The following is an 18,885-nucleotide window of genomic DNA, read 5'->3' on the forward strand; positions in this document are numbered from 1 at the left end:
GATATATACAAGTATTATCTGTTATATATATAAGTATTGGGACCCATGTTCTCTATCCTTGGGCCCAAATATCAATGTAGGCATTCCAACGAAGATTACTACTAATAATAACACCAAACATTGGTAAGTCGGGGTAAGAGATAGATATTTATGGTACAGCGAGTAAGTTGTTAGTGTAGTTAGACTCTCAAACCCAAAATTTATACACACTTACGATCTATGCACGAAGTGAGGATAGATCTGACTGGAGCCCGTGTGCAGATACTTGGCTTCAAACGATTACTAAAACTCAATAGGTTCAGTTTGTTATTTGATAATCGCGAGCCAAACAACCTAAACACAGTCACAGTTGCAAAGGTTGACATGTTGACTTTTTCGTACGATCCTACCTACCGGTAGATGGCGTGCCGTTAAGCGCACGTAGCTCAAAAGTTGTTAGTGTTTTTTTGCGCCCCATGTGAAACCTTTAAAACGGTAAATCTTATTAAACTACTAAAACTCTTTGTGTATTGTTCTAGCGATGTTGTACAACAAACTTATTAATGTAATATTCATGGTGATAAAACTTATAAAACCAAGTTATACACATGTAACTTGCAGGGCTGCCAACTCTCACGCATTGACCTAGAAAGTCCTAGATACATTATTACATACATACAATAATGTAACTCAAACACGGGTAAGACTAGATACAATAATGTAACCCCAACCCAAGAGGATAGGTCTTGGACCCCCTATCCTCTTGGGTTTGGGTTACATTATTGTATCTAGGTATAAGACTAATCCCCGGGCACTCTGTCTCTGGCGCAGCCGGCTGAAAGGGGTGGTAGGATATGTTTACTATAGGCACTTTTAATTTTAACATATATTTTACGATATATTAAAGAATGATGCAAAAACCCTAAAAAGTGCCCTAACCCTAACCCTAACCCTAACCCTAACCCTAACCCTAACCCTGACCCTAATTAAATTTAAAATATATGTTAAAATCAGAAGTGCCTATATAGTAAACATCCTACCACCCCACCCCTTTCAGCTGGCTGCCACTCTGGCAGGGCGAGCCCATGCACAATGTAGTGGTGGTCGGGTAGGGTAGGCCTAAGTTGAACCCTAACCCTAACCCTAACCCTATCCCTATCCCTATCCCTAACCCTAGCCCTAAACCTAACCTAACCTAAACCCTAACCCTAACCATACCCTACCCGACCACCCCTACATTGTGGGCTCGCCCTGCCAGAGTGCCCGGGGATTAGTCTTTTCCCCCAAACACAGGGTAGGAGTTACATGTGTTTGGGTTACATTATTGTATCTAGCATTGACCGTGAGACTCACGCATTTTGACCAAATCTCACGCTCTCACGCTGATCTTACAATATCTCGCGCACAGCAAAAAAATACTGAGGTATCTCATGCATGAATATCCCTTCATGAATAAAACGCTGAAATATCTCACGCACAGCAAAAAAAATCTTACAATATCTGAAAACAGTCACTTTAGTATGCACCAAATTGCACAAATTGAAGTTATAAAATGCAAAACTTAAAAAAGCTCCCTACCGTGAGAGGGGGGAAACACCCCTCCTACGCCCACCCCCCGCTCGGTCACTTCGCTCCCTCGCATCTCACTCTCACCTATCACCCAATGTTGGCAGCTCGATCTGAACTTGTTACATCTGTACTTAAGTTACTTCCACAAGTTCCCTTATCGATCATACTTACACTCACAGTCACAGTCACTTGAAGCGTTTCAATAAAGTATAATGCTAACTAAATACGAAATCTATTTACTACCAATTTCTTAATGTTTCTATAACTCTCTTTCAACTATTATTGCCGACAGTTTCCTGTAAATTCTGTCCAAATCCTATGTCCAACATGCGCTGCCGGCGGCCATTGCTCTCGCGGCTGCACTGTTGCACGCTTACACTATTTCAGTATTTGTTGCTACGGCCCTATAATCTATATAGTATATATAGTTGAATATAATTAAGCGATCAAAAAAGATTGTAATATTAGTTTTGTCATGAAAGATGAACAAATTACTATTATTAATTTGTTACTTGACAACAACAATGTTTTTGTCCACAACCAACACAACCCGCCCACCCCTCCACCGTCCACGTGCGGAAATACATAGTTCCCGCTGACTGGCTGGAGTAAGTTGGTCCCGGGCATTCATAATAGAATGATCTAGATAGCCCTGCAGCAACTGTACGCGGGCTAGAGTTATTGAGGGGCATGATACAAACTACTAACTCTAAATTTATGTAATTTTATGTGACAAAAAGTAGCCCCCCCCCCCCGTAAGCACAAAAAGAGCCCCCGAAAATATATTTACGGGGGATCTTTTTAATGGGGGGTTGGGAAAAGCCCCCGAAATTTTTTTTATTTGAGGGTTGCTATGCACAGATACCAAAATGGAGGCTGTTGTTGGTGTATTAGTGCTGTGATAGTGTGAAACGAAGTGAGCATCGTGCGAATTTTTCGGTCACACTTTCCCACGTGCTCTATAATTTTGTTGTTTGTGCATAGTGGCATGCATGCACTGCACTTGTGTGTTTGAGAGGTGCATTTGAATGGCCTTTACAGGAAATTGTCAGTAATAATAGGCAAAAGAGAGCAGAGAAACATTAAGACTTTGGTAGTAAATATATTTCGTGTTTATTTACCATCATTTTATTAGCTCAGCTGACGAAGTCAGATGCAGCTTGTAGAATCGCATGAATGTCTGTCCGTCTGTCCGGCCGTCCGTCCGTGTGTCAACAGTTACGGCACAAATCTTAACCGCTCGACGTACAATCTTGATAGTCGGGACGTCGGGGGGGATCGCGAAAAGGACTCGGGATGTCGAATTTGGGGGTCAAGGGTCAAAGGTCGAGATGTGTCAATGGAGGGGGAATATTTCCCCCTTAACTTAAGGTATAGGAGGAAATACGGAAATGCGGCACTAATCTCAACGGCTCGACCTACTCTCTTAATATTTGGTGTATAGTGTGATGGGAAGGAAACCCATCACCAGTGCGAAATTGGAGGTAACAGGTCAAAGGGCAGTGGGGGAAAGGTCAGATATCAGGCATTTTCTGAGGACATAGTTTAACGGACCGAGTGCAAAACTTTTTTGTTTTAGCGCTGATCTACCATTTTTATCACTTTATTGAAAGGACCATGAAATCTACTTTCCGCTGACCCCGGTGGGGTCAATCTCTATTAGAACATTGCCCCATGTGCATTCTCACTAAAAATAATAGGCCCCTTAGTGCGAACTGCACATTGGGAAACCCTACCCCCTATTGCAGACACAATTGAATAATACCACACCCTATTGCATACACAATGAAAAAATCCCACCCCCTGTTGCATACACAATGAAAGAGTCCTACCCGGGGTCCTACCCCCCGGAGGAAGGAAAAGAGAGAGATTATTTATCACATGAGAATTTATTTGTCACAGCTTAAAATACTCAACTAAGTTACATTGGGGTTACATTGCACTGAACTTGGTTACAACTGCATCACAGCTAACCTCCTTGTATTGTATCATCTGCATAGACCACTCGCATCTATTTTCTCAAAAATGACAATTTCAGGAGCAGCTATGCCCAGGCAGGTATACAATTAAGAGAGGCTGTAATATATTACATTTCTTTTAAATTTCAAGTGCATGTTACCTCTCCAGCAAGCCATCAATGAGAAGGTCTATCTTGTTGACCATAAAATCTGTCAGCCATCATACATACTGTATGTATAAATGCAGAATAAAACCTGGTAATAAAATGAACTTTAATTGAATTATTAAATTTGAGACTGAGTCCAAATATCTAACATAAATAGCAAGCTGGGTGAATGGCAACTCCCAATCCTGCTCCCAATTCCCCTTGCCCTGTTTGTTTAGGGATGGACCGCCTGTTCCGGGCCTGGGGCGGGGTACTATGTGGTTCGTCATGAGGGGGGCCTACTGCGGGCGCAGTGCTTGACTTGAACGATCCCGAGGGCTTTTTGCGGGATTAGCTTTGTAAAGGGGGGCCTATTTGCTCCCGCGCGGGTCCGCTTTAGAAGTTGAAAAACACCACCCTAACTCGCAAAATTTGGAATGCACATGGGGTAATAACGGCATATATAGTGACTCCCTCCGGGCCGCTGACGTGCGAAGAGTAAGTGTCTGATAACCTTTTGAGCCTCACGAGGAGGGTTAAACATGGATTTGTTGACTGTTAACAAAGGACTGAACTGCTTTTGCTATTAGAGCCACCTCCACCCACCCTCCACCCCACCTTCCCCCCACCACCACCACTACGCTCGTGCTCGATGCATATCCATGATAACGTTAATATAGCGAAGTCATTAAAGTTACACAGCTATATCTTTATTACTGTACTACCGGTATAGCAAAGCCTATCAACGCGTTGGCGGGAGGGCGCACTTGATTCGGTTGCCAGTGAGTTTATCAGAAGAATACCCGGCTACAGTACACGTCAGTTGAGCGCTGTTGCTCTGCGGCACTTGTTATTGAAACGTTGCGAGTGCCTGTGCTGTGGGCGCAATCTTGGTGTGGTACCCAGGGAAGTCTGTCCCATTTAAAAATATCAACAAGATATGTAGGCTACCCTCTAATCCTGAGTGTAAGTCAGAGGTTCACATTTAATAATATAGCATTATGCATTACGTTCGTTATATCACATGGAAAAGTACCAGGCATATTGTGTGTAACTGTTGAGTACATATTCATTAGTGATGTCCCGATGATCGATTATAATCGAAAATCGATCGATTATAGTCTCAAATTCGATAATCGATTATGAAAACAAATAGATATTGGGCACCCCCTCTAATAGTTATAGTACTGCCATACGCTACAACTGTGCCAAGTTTGAGACTTTTGTCACTCCTGTAATGATTCGGCCCATATTTTGCACTAAGGGACCTGACTAATAGCAACATGTCGTCATTGGTCGTAATGAAGATTTAAGCATTTGTTCTCCGAAAATGAACGTTTTTTCAGCATTTGTTCTCATATTTTCTCATTTTGAAATGTTTGAGAGGAGTTGTTTGCTCTGCTCTGAGGTAGTGGGGGCAGTACAATTAAGCAGCAGTGAACTGTAGCTGCAGGCCTATATCAATCAAGTCTTCAATCAATAATATGGCATCCAATGAATAAATGATCTTTTCCATTATGTACACTCAATGATCAAGTATCAATTAGTAATATATAATATTATAATAATATGATCCAGTGTAAATTAACATAGAAGTGCACATATACTCAGCTCCAGTAAGCAGCGTAGGTGATTGCTAAACACAAAAAACTATGATAATGGGATGTTGGCATGGTTGAGTATATTGCAAGAGCTTGTAGTATATTATCAAGAGCTAATAATACCAAGGTATTATTAACTCTTGATATTATGAAACTATCTGCGAAATCCAAATTAGTAACAGCCGTAGTAATTATCAACAGCAGTAGAGAGTGGTAGGTGAGCTCCAAAATGTGATTATACCTCACTAACCTTTGACCGAATAGAATTCAATGCCTACTAATCAGCATATAGCCTTCTACAGCAGGCAGTACTGTTAAACTTGTTATCTGTGTAAAAACGATTAGGAACCCATTTAACCAACGCGCGGGCCATCGTAACATGATAGATTATGTGTCACAACGGGGATGCATCTATTATACTGGGGATATAATCACAAGTTTACCCATAATATTGCAAGTGAACTCAGTTGGCGGCAAACAGAATGTCAGAATTGTGATAGGTCTGGTTTTCTGAACAGGTCGAACAATTCAGGCTGAGTCATCAATGCTGGTATGTGGCTGTATGTGCATGGTCAACAAAACATGCAAGATCACTAGTTGCTGTGAGCATTTCGCCATACAGAGGTAAGGGGTGGGAGTCACAGTGGGAGTATGGGCATTGCGCCATAAGGGGGTGGGAGTCACACACACACACATCTTTGAGTCCATAAGCAATCATAGGCCTATCATTTGCTCAGGCTAAACAAAGCCTTTATGGTGAGCTTCTATTACATTAAAGTGGGTTGCTGTAAACCTGTTTTCATAATAACTATTTTTACTTGCTATATTGCAAGGGTTTAACAGCATTTTTACAATTACTAAAACTCTTTATGTTATAGAATAGGCCATCCTTTCTCTAAAACACTACTTCCGTGCGTGGACTCAATTTCTCCCTTTGAATACTGCCTCAATCGCTTGGTCACTCACGTCCTCACTCGCTAAAATGCTCATTCAGTCGCTTCCTTATTCACTCATGCTGACCCAAGTATTTATTGACCCAATCGCTCACACTCACCCATCCACCCTCTCACTAGCCAACCCACCCGCTCACACTCATGCACCCATCCACTCACTAGCCAACCCACCCGCTCACACTCACCCATCCACCCACTCACTAGCCAACCCACCCACTACTCACTCCCTCACTCACTCATAGCAACCCACGCAGTCACTCATGCACCCATCCACTCACTAGCAACCACCCGCTCCACTCACGCATCCCCACTCACTCAGGCCAACCCACCTCCGCTCACAACTCACCCTCACCCACTCACTATGCAACACACCCGCTCACACTCACCCACCCATCACTCACTGCCAACCCACCCTTCACACTCACCCACCATCACTCACTAGAGCAACCCACCCGTTCACACTCATGCACCCATTCCTCCCAACTTCCACTTGCCAACCCACCGTAACTCACCAGTCCATCCCACTCACTAGCCCAAACCCACCCGTCACACTCGACCCACCATCCACTCAACTAGCCAAGCACCTGCTCACATCACCCACCATCCACTCACTAGCCCACACCTGACCTCACACTCACCCACCTCCACTCACTAGCCAACCACGCGCTCCACTCGATGCACCATCCACTCATAGCCAACCCCCCCGCTCACACTCACCCACCCATCCACTCACTAGCCAACCCACCCGCTCACACTCACCCACCCATCCACTCACTAGCCAACCCACCCGCTCACACTCACCCACCCATCCACTCACTAGCCAACCCACCCGCTCACACTCATGCACCCACCCACTACTCACTCACTCACTCACACAGTCACTCACTCTGACTGTATAGCATCTTTTTGACTATCCATCTATACATCAAAAATAGTTTATAAAAATTAAAACGCTAAATTATTAATGCTAAATATCACTCACTTTCCAAGGTTTATGTTTTCGTTATGTGAAGGAACAGTCTAAAAATCATCAGATCAAGGAGGTTAAAGATTAGAGGTACAATTTACTTTCTTTTGACTTCACTTTTATGTATTTCATTATATTATTCTGTTTCTAGTATTTGCTATAATTATATAGAACGCACTGCCAATACTCCACACTGGTTTTACATTCCAGCTCAAGTATATCTATCTAACTCAAATATTGATACAAGTAGCGTTGAGGCTATCCACCCCGTTATAGATGCTTTAACAGGTGTGTTATCCGATAGTGTAGTAAGGCATGTTTATAAATGTTTAAATATATAGCATTTGTAGCTACATCGTGTTTTAACTGTAGCACACACATTTCATCCCCTTTTAATATAATTCCGTATTTGTTCAGTTTTATCTGGAAGCATCCAATTTTAACACGACGCACCCACTCGCGTACACGGATGTGTGCTTTCTTCTAAAGAAAACAGCCTACAGGTAAGTTGGCATTGCCATATTGCCTTGTTGCATTGTATACCTTATGTACGTGTACAGTTGGCACCGGAGTGGGTGGCTGCTGATTGTCCACATATTTTGCTCTGCAGGTGAAGCTTATTTGCACATAAAAAAAGTTTGCTGTTAGCACCAAGTGCAACATGTAAATTGTTAGGAATAGCCTTCGAGTTTCCTGATAGCCCCTCGTCTATTGCCCAACAGATCACTGTGAGTGCGTGGTCGTTTATGTTTCGTGAACTGTGCATGCTCCAATCCATGCATATCGTACAGTGTAAAAGGTATGTAAGGTGGTAAATCTTTTTGTGATGTGTTTGCGCATTTCGAGGTACTATAGCAAAGCGAGCAGCGCAGGTGCTGGCCAAGGTAGGGGGGTCCGAGGGCATGCTCCCCCAGAAGATTTTTTGTAAAAATGGTGCAATTGGTGCATTCTAAGCTATTCTGAACCCATTGTCTGAGACTCTTGAATCTCTTGAAGTTGTCAAAAGTTTAGTCAGCGAGGCGGTGTTTTGGACAAATTTCTGTGTGGCGGCTGAGAATTTGAGCGAGGCGACCCGCCTCGCCCGTGTCAATGCAGGGTAAACACTGTCATAGATAGGGTTACATACGTTCATTAGGAAAGTAGTTTGCTCAGGCAGTGTATGCGAGAGAACTGGATCAATCTATGCCTCGTACAGGAATTTCACAATTTAAGTGCAAAGTTTGTGATGAGGCTAAACGTTTTGATACCATCAAGAAGGCTTCAGTCACATGCGTTGGGTATTGCTCATCCACTCCCTTTGTACGCAATATTCACTTGATTCCATATATCATGCTTTGTTCATAAACTGGAGTAAACGAAATTACAACAAAAATATTAACATTGCCTTAGTTATAGACTGATGTATTGTATGCCATCAGTATTCAAATCAGTTTGACAATTGTTTAATTTGTGAATATCAGGAAAAGGAGCCTCACCCTAGTGCCTCACCCCCCACATCAATGGGATGGTTGCGTGGGTGAGTACGAGAAGCTGCGGCTGGCTTCAGCATTCCAGTAAATTTGTCGAGAGCATCACCAGCACGCCCATAGCTGATGCTACCCAGCTTCCTGCACGGTGATCATCGGTTTAAGGTAGGTTTGTTCTTGGCTTCTTGCCTGTCATCTTTTCTTTTATCACTACTGCTGCACTTGATGTTTGCTTTCACTTATTTGTACTGCCTGCTGTGAATCTGCACATATAAGTTAGGTACAATATGTATAACCCCTTTCGTTCAAAGCTGCAAGTCGGACCGTGTTCGCATTTCAGCAAGTTTGGTTTTTCGCATTGTGTCAAAAAGGCAGGCACGTGTGCTTTCATCGTTTGTGTGTAATTACTAATAATGTATTTACTTGTTCAGTTCAGTTAAGTTAAATTGAAATAGTATTTCTAGAATGTGGTCTATGGATCAGGTAGTTCTCTTGCAAAGTTAATATGCAGTTTCACATGAAGAAGCGTGACGTACTTAGTCAGGTTGACATATTATTATTATTATTATTATTATTATTATTATTATTATTATTATTGTTATTATTGTTAACATTAACATTAACATTATCCTCATCATCCTCATCATCATCATCATCATCATCATCATTATCATCATCATATTATATCCCTTAGAATAAAGTTGGACATCTCAAAAAGCAGGCAATATGAATGCATATATTTTTGTTTATATCCTCAGAGTGTTTACGCAGAGATCTATCCACCATGCACTGGAAGATTGTGGTCAGCCTAGCCGTTGCATTTCTAGCATATCTTATGATAGGGGGTGCCGTTTTCCAGGCTCTAGAGAGGTCCAACGAGACTGAGGCAAAGACTGTGTACATGGATGTGAACAAGGACTTTCTCAGTGAGTTATGCAACCTTACTAACCTTTATTTTTCCAGTGTATGGTTTTTCTCATGTATTTGTTTGAAATGGATTATGGTAGAGCATTTATGGTGGAAATGTCAATGTATTTCATAAATTGTGTGCTGGTGTACTCTTACTCCCAGCCCCCACCCCATCACCCCAACTGGCACTATTTATATATTAATGCCTGCTGTTGTGGCGCACTATGCATCTCATAGTGTTGCTGAGGCGAAAGGAATAGTGCCCGGGGAGCGTAGCCGAGGGCACTATTCTTTCCAAAGCCAACACTATGAGAACATCAGTTGCCCCAAACAGGCAGGATTAATGTTTTTAGTGCATAAACATGACTATGAAAATCTACTTTTCATGCGTATATACCTTCTTTATACTCCCTAATTTGCCGGTGCATTCGATGTGACAAAACGTTCGACACAAACACAACCGCCGTTCGAAATTACTCTTGCGTGGCGCCCAGACGCAGGAGATTCGTGACGTAAACACCATGCGTTATAATAACAATGCGTCGCGCACTATCGCTTCATAGTGCCTGCTGCGTTATCCAATGAGATTGCAGCGATTTATCACGTCATGCACTAATGGTTAGCATGCTGGCAAGTTGGGCACATGCATGAACACTTATTGTATCCATAGAGCCACCTTTCTGCTGTAGAGGACAACTTTCACCTAGTTGGAGTTATTTAACTAACTTACTTGAATTCTCAACACTATTAGCCTACTGGACATAAAAAGACTGCCAAAACCTGTTTCACAAAATGAAAAATATTGGTGCAGACACTCCCCATATGTATAATATAAAAAAAAAAAGTAATCAAAGTCATTTACAAGGGAAATGGAAAATAAATAAATGAGAGGTTGAATGTTGTGTTCAGTTACTGGTGGTTTGATAAATGGGTTTTGTCAAGATACTGAAATATAAAACATCAAAAACTATTGAGTTATTGCACGTTTGCATGGCCCTGTGTAACTGCATGGATGTTTGAACGAATGAGCAAATAACTATAGTGGTAAGCATTAACAAACAGTTGATTTTTCCTGGTGCTTCGCAATTACTATAAACTCCAATGGTTAATCGTATTCAATCACATATGATATGTACAGGTTTCGGAATGGAGATATTACCAACGGTCTAACGGCAGCTTACTACTATGTAGAGTCCAATCATACATTCACAAATGTGTGTGGCGCCTCACTGAGCTCCAGTGTTGGTGGGATTCCGCACGTCATGTGCACCCACGAGGTTCCTGTCATCATGTTTAATTTTGTTTGCTTTGCGTCGGATAGAACATTAATCGGTAGTCACTAAGCGAGCGAGTATCGCAGGAAGTTCGCGTGTTTATTCAAGGCTAACGCGCTCCATTAGGAGTATTTTTACCAACTTTGATATCATTAATGATTAATGATTAATGATTGACAATCCTAACCCTAACCCTAACCTAAATGACATTAAACCACAAACTAATATATGACCATGACCATATATATTATATATATATCAGGAGTAGATAATAGGGAGATAATAGGGTAGATAATACCTATTATCTACTCCTGATATATATATATATGTTATTATGGCCATTATAATGACATTAAAGTTGGGAACACTCCTAATGGAGTGTCACCCTTATTCAAAGCATGAGTTGGTCGCGTATGCATCACTCGTAATGGATACACTCTTGAATGAATGGGCCGTTGGCTAAAAAATATTGACCCAGGTTGTATATAAACCTAAAATTGTTTACTAATGTATTATTTTATTGATTTATAATGTGCATTACACATTCCTTTGATGAGTTAGTAATAAGCAGCTATCTATTTCAATAGGCTTTATATTTGTGTGTATAGCAAGAGTTATTATATTTAAGCCTATAATATAGTTACCTTCGCACAACTGAGTTGCTGGGAGGTAATGTGATCCCTCTCGTGTGATGCGTTCGTGTGTGTGTAGCCAGCAGCGAGCCAGCAGTTATACACATGTATACATGTTACAACTTACACGCGTTGGCGCGTTCGATTCAGCACCAGCTCGCCTTAGGCCGTCCAGTCAGCAGCAGCTCGCCTTAAGGCGTCCAGCCAGCAGCAGCCAGCAGCGAGCCAGCTGTTATACACATGTATACATGTTACACGCTCGCGGAGGTATGCACTCTTTTCGAGTGCCCTCTGTCTAGTTAGTATCATGTGGTCAGTGTATCATTGTTGGTGAGAAATAGTAGCAACAACAGAGTTCAGCGACCTTGGTGTATGTATGAGTGTAAGGACGAAAGAATATATGAATCAGAAAAGTACCCATTGATGAAATACTAAAAAGTTCATTTATGTAAATCATGGGTTATTTATTGGGTTCGGTTTCACTCACTATTAATTGCAAAAGTACTATAGTCTTAAATCTGTTTGTTGTTATAATCGTTACCTAAAAAGTCAGGCTATACTGCATGGTCATTAACCTATAATATTGTAAAATTGTACATGCACGCTATCTGATGTAGGATGCATGATTAACAAGAGCAATCGGAGATAGCAAACCTCCGCCACAGCGTAGCAGTGCCCCATCTTGCTGGTACACCCAATATAGTTTGATGAAATTTTCAGAAATTTGAAAAAAAAAGATTCAGGATTTTTTTTTTATGAACTTCGAATGCATCCGAAGTCTTCCCCACAAAAAAAAATCATAAAAAAATCCTGAATCCAGATCTGGATCCGGACAACCACCAAAATCTAATCGATTGGTTGTTGGCCCAAGACCAACCCGTCCAAAAAAATTCATCAAAATCCGTCTGTAACTTTTTGAGATATCCTGTTGACAGACAAACAAACACACAAACGAACAGACAAACAAACACACAAACGAACGGGCGAAAACAACCTCCTTGGCGGATGTAAAAATTCGCAATTGCCATTTGTGCAAATGTGGGATTCTTCTTCTGTGTCCACACAGCTGGTTTTCCTGTAGTTCATTTGCTGTTTGTTTTTGGATATCGGTTTCACATTGAGAAGCCAAGTACGTGTAGAAACATACAGCATTCAAACGTTGTTACTTGTCCATCAGAGCAGTGACGGTGGGGATGTATGTGTCATGCGAAGCCTCAATTAATGCATGCATCATGTGGCAATATAAAAATAGTAGTCTCCAACGTGTGTTGTACGTATTCTTAGCTTGTCATAAAATGCGCAGTGCATAAAAGGTAAAGCGTTTAGTCAACAATGAATGAATGAATGAAAGCAACTTCCTGCCTGCATTATCAGGCAGTTGTATTGTATGAGATAAACATTAATTTCTCCTTATACTCACTGATGTGATTAGTGCCACCATTACATTTTCCAACATACGTGTCGACTTTCAGAAAACTTCAGCTGTGTCAGTGAAGAAGATTTAAAGAGACTCGTGACATATGTTATCGGTGCATACAAGCATGGGGTGGTCTTCCTGGCAGTTCAGGAGGAAGAGGGAGAAGACGAGGATGTCTCCGTTTCCAACTGGGACTATTACTCTTCTCTGTTCTTTAGCGTCACTGTCATAACCACCATAGGTAGGTGTTCTCACGCTTTTATCTGGTATGCTAAATGTAGTACGCTTTTATCTGTATATAGGGACCCTAGCTAAATGTGGTGCATTCCACTGCTTCACCTGTGAAGTAATGATATGTGTGATTATTAGACGATTTCGTTCTTCGTGTAACCTCTCGTGCAAATGATATATATTATATTGATCACAGACAAGACATTTCATACCTATTTATAAGTACTGTATAAGCCGTATTTTTCGCGTACAGATATTTTCGCGAGTTCAGACTTGACGGACAATTTCGCGAGTGGTTAATTTCGCCGTCGATGAATTATGAATTATTCGGTATGAATTATTCGCATGTTGTTATTTTTGCGGTCGGGGACGCGTTCGCGAAATTCGCGAAAATTAAACCACCGCGAAATATACAGCTTATACAGTAAATAGTGAATAAGTAGAATGTAGCAATATTTGTGTATCATAATATTCATTAATGAATAATGGTCATAGTAGCCATTTTTAATCTATTAGTGTATTACCATGCAATTATATAGTAGTAAACTCCCTCTCTATTTCTGGACGTGCACACTCATGGGAAGTGTTCACGATAAAAAGCCCAATGGTTGGCAAACGTCTTCTACATACATGTTCCCACCAAAATGACATGCTTTAAAATATCTGACCACGCTGGCATTATTATTGCATTCTACGGATTTCTGGCTGCCTTGTCATCCTGCCCCAGGTTTGTTCAATACTGTGTTCTCTTGTGGTGCATGTCATACTAGTCCTCAGCTTCAGTGGGGAGGGGGAAGAATTGACTTGTTTATTCTATATCTTCACGAATTTCAATAACTGCTAATACATTCACGATACCTACCCTAGCAATGTACATTAAAAATTCTTCACAAAAAGGTTTTGCTTACCTATCCTAAAATATATTTCAGCGTAACTGAAAACATGCCTATATACCTTTGCTTGCTAAATCACTGCATATATATAATATAACATAGAACATGCCCATGCAAAACCACGAGAGTAAATTGAAAAATTATGAGAAAAAACACCAGGTGTGCACACACAAGTAAGAATCCTGGATCGATCATTTGTCACAAACAATATTTAACCAATGCAGTGTTTGAACAGGTAAGTGGTGTCTCCCTGATGTGTTTCTCGTGGCTTTGCACAGGTTACGGCCATCTGTCTCCAGGCACCTTCGCTGGTCAGCTCTTCTGCATACTGTATGCACTGGTTGGTATTCCGCTGACTGGAGTGTTCCTGGCTGGAGTTGGAGACAAACTAGCACGGGGATTTCACTTCCTCAACGACAAATCATTTCTGTCACAGTATGTCTGTCATACATGAGAGTGGTTAAGTAGAGATAGCGATACAGGTGGGAGACTTTGAGAGGAAAAAACGTGACTGTAAATTGCTATTGATGAAGCAGAGAATAGTTAACTAATGCGCACATGCAGCACAAAATATTCTAAAGTGTGTAGTAATGTATAATGAAATAGCAGATATATGCATAGACCAATTTATTAGAATTGTGAGACACCCGTATTAGCTATAAATAAAAGCACTACAGCCTACAGGCACGGCAGGGGCAGCAAACCACCTGGCTTTTCAATATGCTTAGCAGCAGAACAACAGTGATTTTTGAAAAAGAAAATTGGGGATTCTAAATTTTTAGTATGTTTTAGAAATTGGTAACCATTAGGATGGGTCATGTTGCTAACAAGGAAATGATGACTCAGAATATCAGATATTCTTTGACATTCCATCTCAGGGTGGAGCAGAGTGAAGGGTTTTATGAGATACCGGAGTCTTTTAGGTGACAAGCTAATTTCTTTTTTTTGGTAGGTATGACGGAAGATGTGCTAAAGTTGTTAAGGGTAGTGTCATAGCCTTCTTTTGTATCTGGATCTTCTTTCTGCTGCCTGCATTCATGTTCAAGTTCTACGAAGGCTGGACTTTTTTCGAGGGCGTGTACTATTCATTCATCACTCTCTCAACCATCGGCTTTGGAGATTATGTAGCAGGTACGTTACCAAGGCATACGACAGAAGTTGCTGACATGCAGTGGCATGCAATATGCGTAAATAGCTGTATCAGAAGGTTGGGGATCGATGGATACAGGTGAAGATACAAGCCTAGCCGCAAATTTCGACCGTATATGGCTGACACTATTTGCCCGGTTTGATGGTCGGCTAATTTATCTGAATGCAAAGCAGCGATGGCGTGTAGATTGCTCAGGGTGAACAGCACTAGGCTCAACAAAGCATTCAATCAATTTTCCCACTTGCTCACGCTAATAGAGTTCAGACACAAACACGCCGATCCACCAATATTTATTTTGGTGTACGAAAACTTTCCATTAGCCAGATCACATCGATCAGAGTGGTAGAGCATGCGTTCATATCGCGTGTCCTTCACCGCATTGCAAAGAGGGGACATATTGGAGGTGGTATTCCAGCGGATGTGAAGCGAGCGGGCATACAACTGTCGATATCCCGTGTGTCGTTGCCTAGCAGGAAAGCTGCAGTAGAACCTGCCAGTAACCAGATTGGCCACGTGTTGAATTGCGCATTAATTACCATGGTTACGCCGCCGTATAAACAGTTTAGCGCTGCATCGAAAGCCTGCAGCTTTTTATAGCAGTGAGAAACCAGCGAGAAATGGGGAAGCAAGAGAGAGGAGTAGGAGTGAGAGCGACGGGGGGGGGGGAAGATAGAGGAGAGAGAACAACAGTTGGAAAGGGGCAGGAGAGTGACGAAATGACGGAGAGAAAGAGAGAGAGACAGACGGGGGATTGAAGGTAAGGGAGGTTAGAGAGGGAGATAGCTAGAGGTGCTGCAGGGATGAATGAATGACTTGTTTCAGCGGCAGCCCAACACGTTTTTACCCGCTGCATTTCAGTTCTCGTGTATATATCCGTGACATATAATATAAGCACATTAGCCAGGGTGCGAGAAACTTGAGTGGTGGTCTGGAAACAATTCGGGAGATTCACCGTTAGCTAGCATGTGTGCGGTTGTTTTTAGCTCATCTGACATAGTCAGATGCAGCTTGTAGAATCGCATGAGGCCGGATTTGATCCGCGGAGGGCCTCGGTAGGATAGACCGTCATCGCGGTGTCCGTGGCGTGCCGTCGGTCTCAACAGTCTGGACAAAATGCGTTAGACACTCGACGTACGCGTCACGGATATCGCGGAGCGTGGGGTGGAGGGTGATGGTAATCCGAAAGTGTTGGGATGTCGAAGCTGGGTCTGTCGTCATAAGTCAAAGGTCAGACGACGTGGGTGTGAAATAGGGGAACATTCACTCCGTTACTTAAGGGTATAGTGGAGGAAATGCAGGGAATTGCACGGCACATCTAAACGTGGCCGCGACCTCGTTCTATGTGATAGTCAGGTGCGGCGCTGCGGGCCCCTGTCTTCGCTTGTCTGATATCTAGCATCACTGGTAGGAAAAGCCATCACTGTGCCAGAAATGGACGAGTCCGGTCACAGGGCAAGGTCAATGTGGCACAGCGGCAAGATTTTTTTAACATTTTCTGGAGGACATGTTCGTGACGCGAGCTATTGAATAAACTTTTGTCGTGTTTCAGCACGGGGACTCCTACCATTTTTATGGCCTTTATTGAACAGGGGACATGCAAATGTGGTCCACTGACGGTGCCGAAGAGTTAAGCTGCTCTGATAACCTTTTGACCCTTCAAGAGTAGGATCTTAATAAACATGGATTTTGTTAAACTGTTTACTGATCGTTTTAGCTAGAAAGAATTTTGACTGCTGGGGTTTGCTAGTAGAATCCGATTACATGCCTGGACTGTATGAGGGTACAATGCTCCACCAGTGAATTTCAAAGGAAATTTGGGCTTGAAGAAAGTTTATTGCTCCTTAAAACTCGATAATTTTCTATGGCATCTCTGTACTGTCAGCTACGACCGCTGTGTCCTAATATGCCACTGCCGAGGTGCATGTTGTGGTCGCATAGTATTGGGTGCTTAGTTTTTTCGCCTCGCGGTTATATTAGCGGTACCAGTTGGCAGCTCTCTATTGCAGGCGCTGTCAGGAGGGTTAAACAGTTATATGTTTCTCAACTGCGTTGGCGAGTACCTGTGGTTGTGCGAACGCTCCATTTTACAGTGAAATTCCACACCATAACTCTTACTTGGAACAATGGCGGTACTTAGGAGATAATTGAGATGATCTATATATGAGATTCTTGTAGTGTACATTATGTAATAGTTGGAATAGTCACATAGCACTCAAATGATTACCCTAGGAGTGAGGCTGTGGATTCCCAGACTTAATTTTCTCATCAAATTTTGGCACCCAAATATAGACGCAAATGTGGCTACGTTCTTGTAGGCTTATCGGCTCCACTAATCGACTGGCCTAACCTTGTTTTGTTTTTGTTATAGGGTTAGGGTCACCAATGCACCATACGAACATTAGTTTCAGGGACGCGATTCTGTACCGTCAACCAAGGGATTTGGGGAGTTATGCAGAAGTGGCAGAAGGTTGGCTTGAAAATCGATGTCGTATCGGCAACTGCCTGGTATCTGCCAGTATCTTGGCGCGCTGAACCAAAGGTGGCACTACACACAACTTAAATGTTACGTTTATAACCGTAGCAACAGACCTCAGATGAGCCCAGACGCTCTGCGGCTCTTGTTATAAGTATGGTTTCTGTACAGCCGATGTCTGTAGTTTGATTTTAGCATATATTCTCTATAGATGTCTTGTAATGTTCTTTCCTTTATACTTCAATCGTTATTTATATTTTATTAGATTTATTATTCATTCTGTTCGTAACATTCTGTAATACTATTTATCATTCTCAATGCGAGTACCTCGATCAGCCACACGTACCTTCACACACTTACCCTCACACATGAGAGGCCCCGTCGCATGCACGCACTTCCTACCCGTGGTATGTACACACCCCTACCAATGGCATATACCCACAACTCGACTAGCTACCAATGGCATGCCCATACGCACCACTATCTAGCAATGGCATGTACACACCCCTACTATATGGCATATGGATGTCACTTTCCCCCGGGCGTAGATTGAGGGCACATGATCACGTCTTATGACGTCACTGCACAAGGCGTTTATAATCATTTCCCTATATTATTATATTATTATACCCTTATTTCCCTAACCCTAACCCTAACCCTTAATACTAACACTAATCTTAACACTAACTAATCTTACTTAATCTTAACACTAGTGCTGCCACGTAGCGTCACCCTCAATCTACGCCCGGGGGAAAGTTATTCCCCATGCCATACACACCCGTACTAATGGCATATACACACCCCTACTAATGACATGTACACACCCCTACTAATGGCATATACACACTCCTACTAATGACATGTACACACCCCCACCAATGGCGTGGGCACCCTCATTCATGATATCAGGAGTCTATTGATACACTCCTGATGATATGTACACACTCCCCTCCCATGGCATATGGGCACTAGCTGTTTCGCCTTTCATAGCATTATGCACCATAGAATTCCCTTTCAACCCTGGTAATGCCAATGCGAATGCTTGCTATAGTCTGCCCCATTATATGGTAATTCGTCTGTATTAGTGGCATTTCCATTTTTTCACCTGAACTTCTACCAGGTATACATGGTATCAGGACTGAATATAACCAAACTGGTTTTTATATACCTCTGATCTATATTGATGTTGACTTGTGTACAATAACAAGAGCCGCAGAGCGTCTGGGTTCATCTGAGGTCTGTTGCTACGATTATAAACGTAAAATTT

The 18,885-nt window shown here is 42.2% G+C and overlaps 2 protein-coding genes across 9 annotated transcripts in view; one reads left to right on the forward strand and one right to left on the reverse strand.

The window, feature by feature from the left end:
- The window catches only part of LOC106811011 (isobutyryl-CoA dehydrogenase, mitochondrial-like), a gene marked incomplete in the record, with an annotated part of 19,504 nt that extends 19,116 nt beyond the window's left edge, over positions 1-388 (reverse strand). The window contains 1 exon segment of the mRNA XM_014814520.1: positions 215-388. Within this exon segment, the coding sequence (XP_014670006.1) occupies positions 215-365 (151 nt within the window).
- A 4-nt stretch (positions 389-392) lies between these two features.
- LOC106811013 (potassium channel subfamily K member 2-like) overlaps positions 393-18,885 on the forward strand; it is a 23,027-nt gene continuing 4,534 nt past the window's right edge. For 3 of the 8 annotated variants that reach the window (XM_014814522.1, XM_014814528.1, XM_014814529.1), the window contains exons 1-9: positions 393-474; positions 5,772-5,877; positions 7,220-7,263; positions 7,591-7,676; positions 8,634-8,804; positions 9,398-9,565; positions 12,927-13,112; positions 14,274-14,430; positions 14,948-15,126. In XM_014814522.1, coding sequence (XP_014670008.1) covers positions 9,424-9,565; positions 12,927-13,112; positions 14,274-14,430; positions 14,948-15,126 — 664 coding nt within the window. In that variant the 5' untranslated portion in view covers positions 393-474; positions 5,772-5,877; positions 7,220-7,263; ... (1 more) ...; positions 8,634-8,804; positions 9,398-9,423. Of the gene's footprint in view, positions 475-5,771; positions 5,878-7,219; positions 7,264-7,383; positions 7,462-7,590; positions 7,677-7,880; positions 7,973-8,633; positions 8,805-9,397; positions 9,566-12,926; positions 13,113-14,273; positions 14,431-14,947; positions 15,127-18,885 lie in introns of those variants that run through there. The other 5 variants (XM_014814524.1, XM_014814527.1, XM_014814523.1 and 2 more) reach the window with 5 other exon arrangements.

This window comes from Priapulus caudatus, unplaced genomic scaffold, assembly GCF_000485595.1.
Source record: "Priapulus caudatus unplaced genomic scaffold, Priapulus_caudatus-5.0.1 Scaffold495, whole genome shotgun sequence".
Taxonomy (NCBI): domain Eukaryota; kingdom Metazoa; phylum Priapulida; class Priapulimorpha; order Priapulimorphida; family Priapulidae; genus Priapulus; species Priapulus caudatus.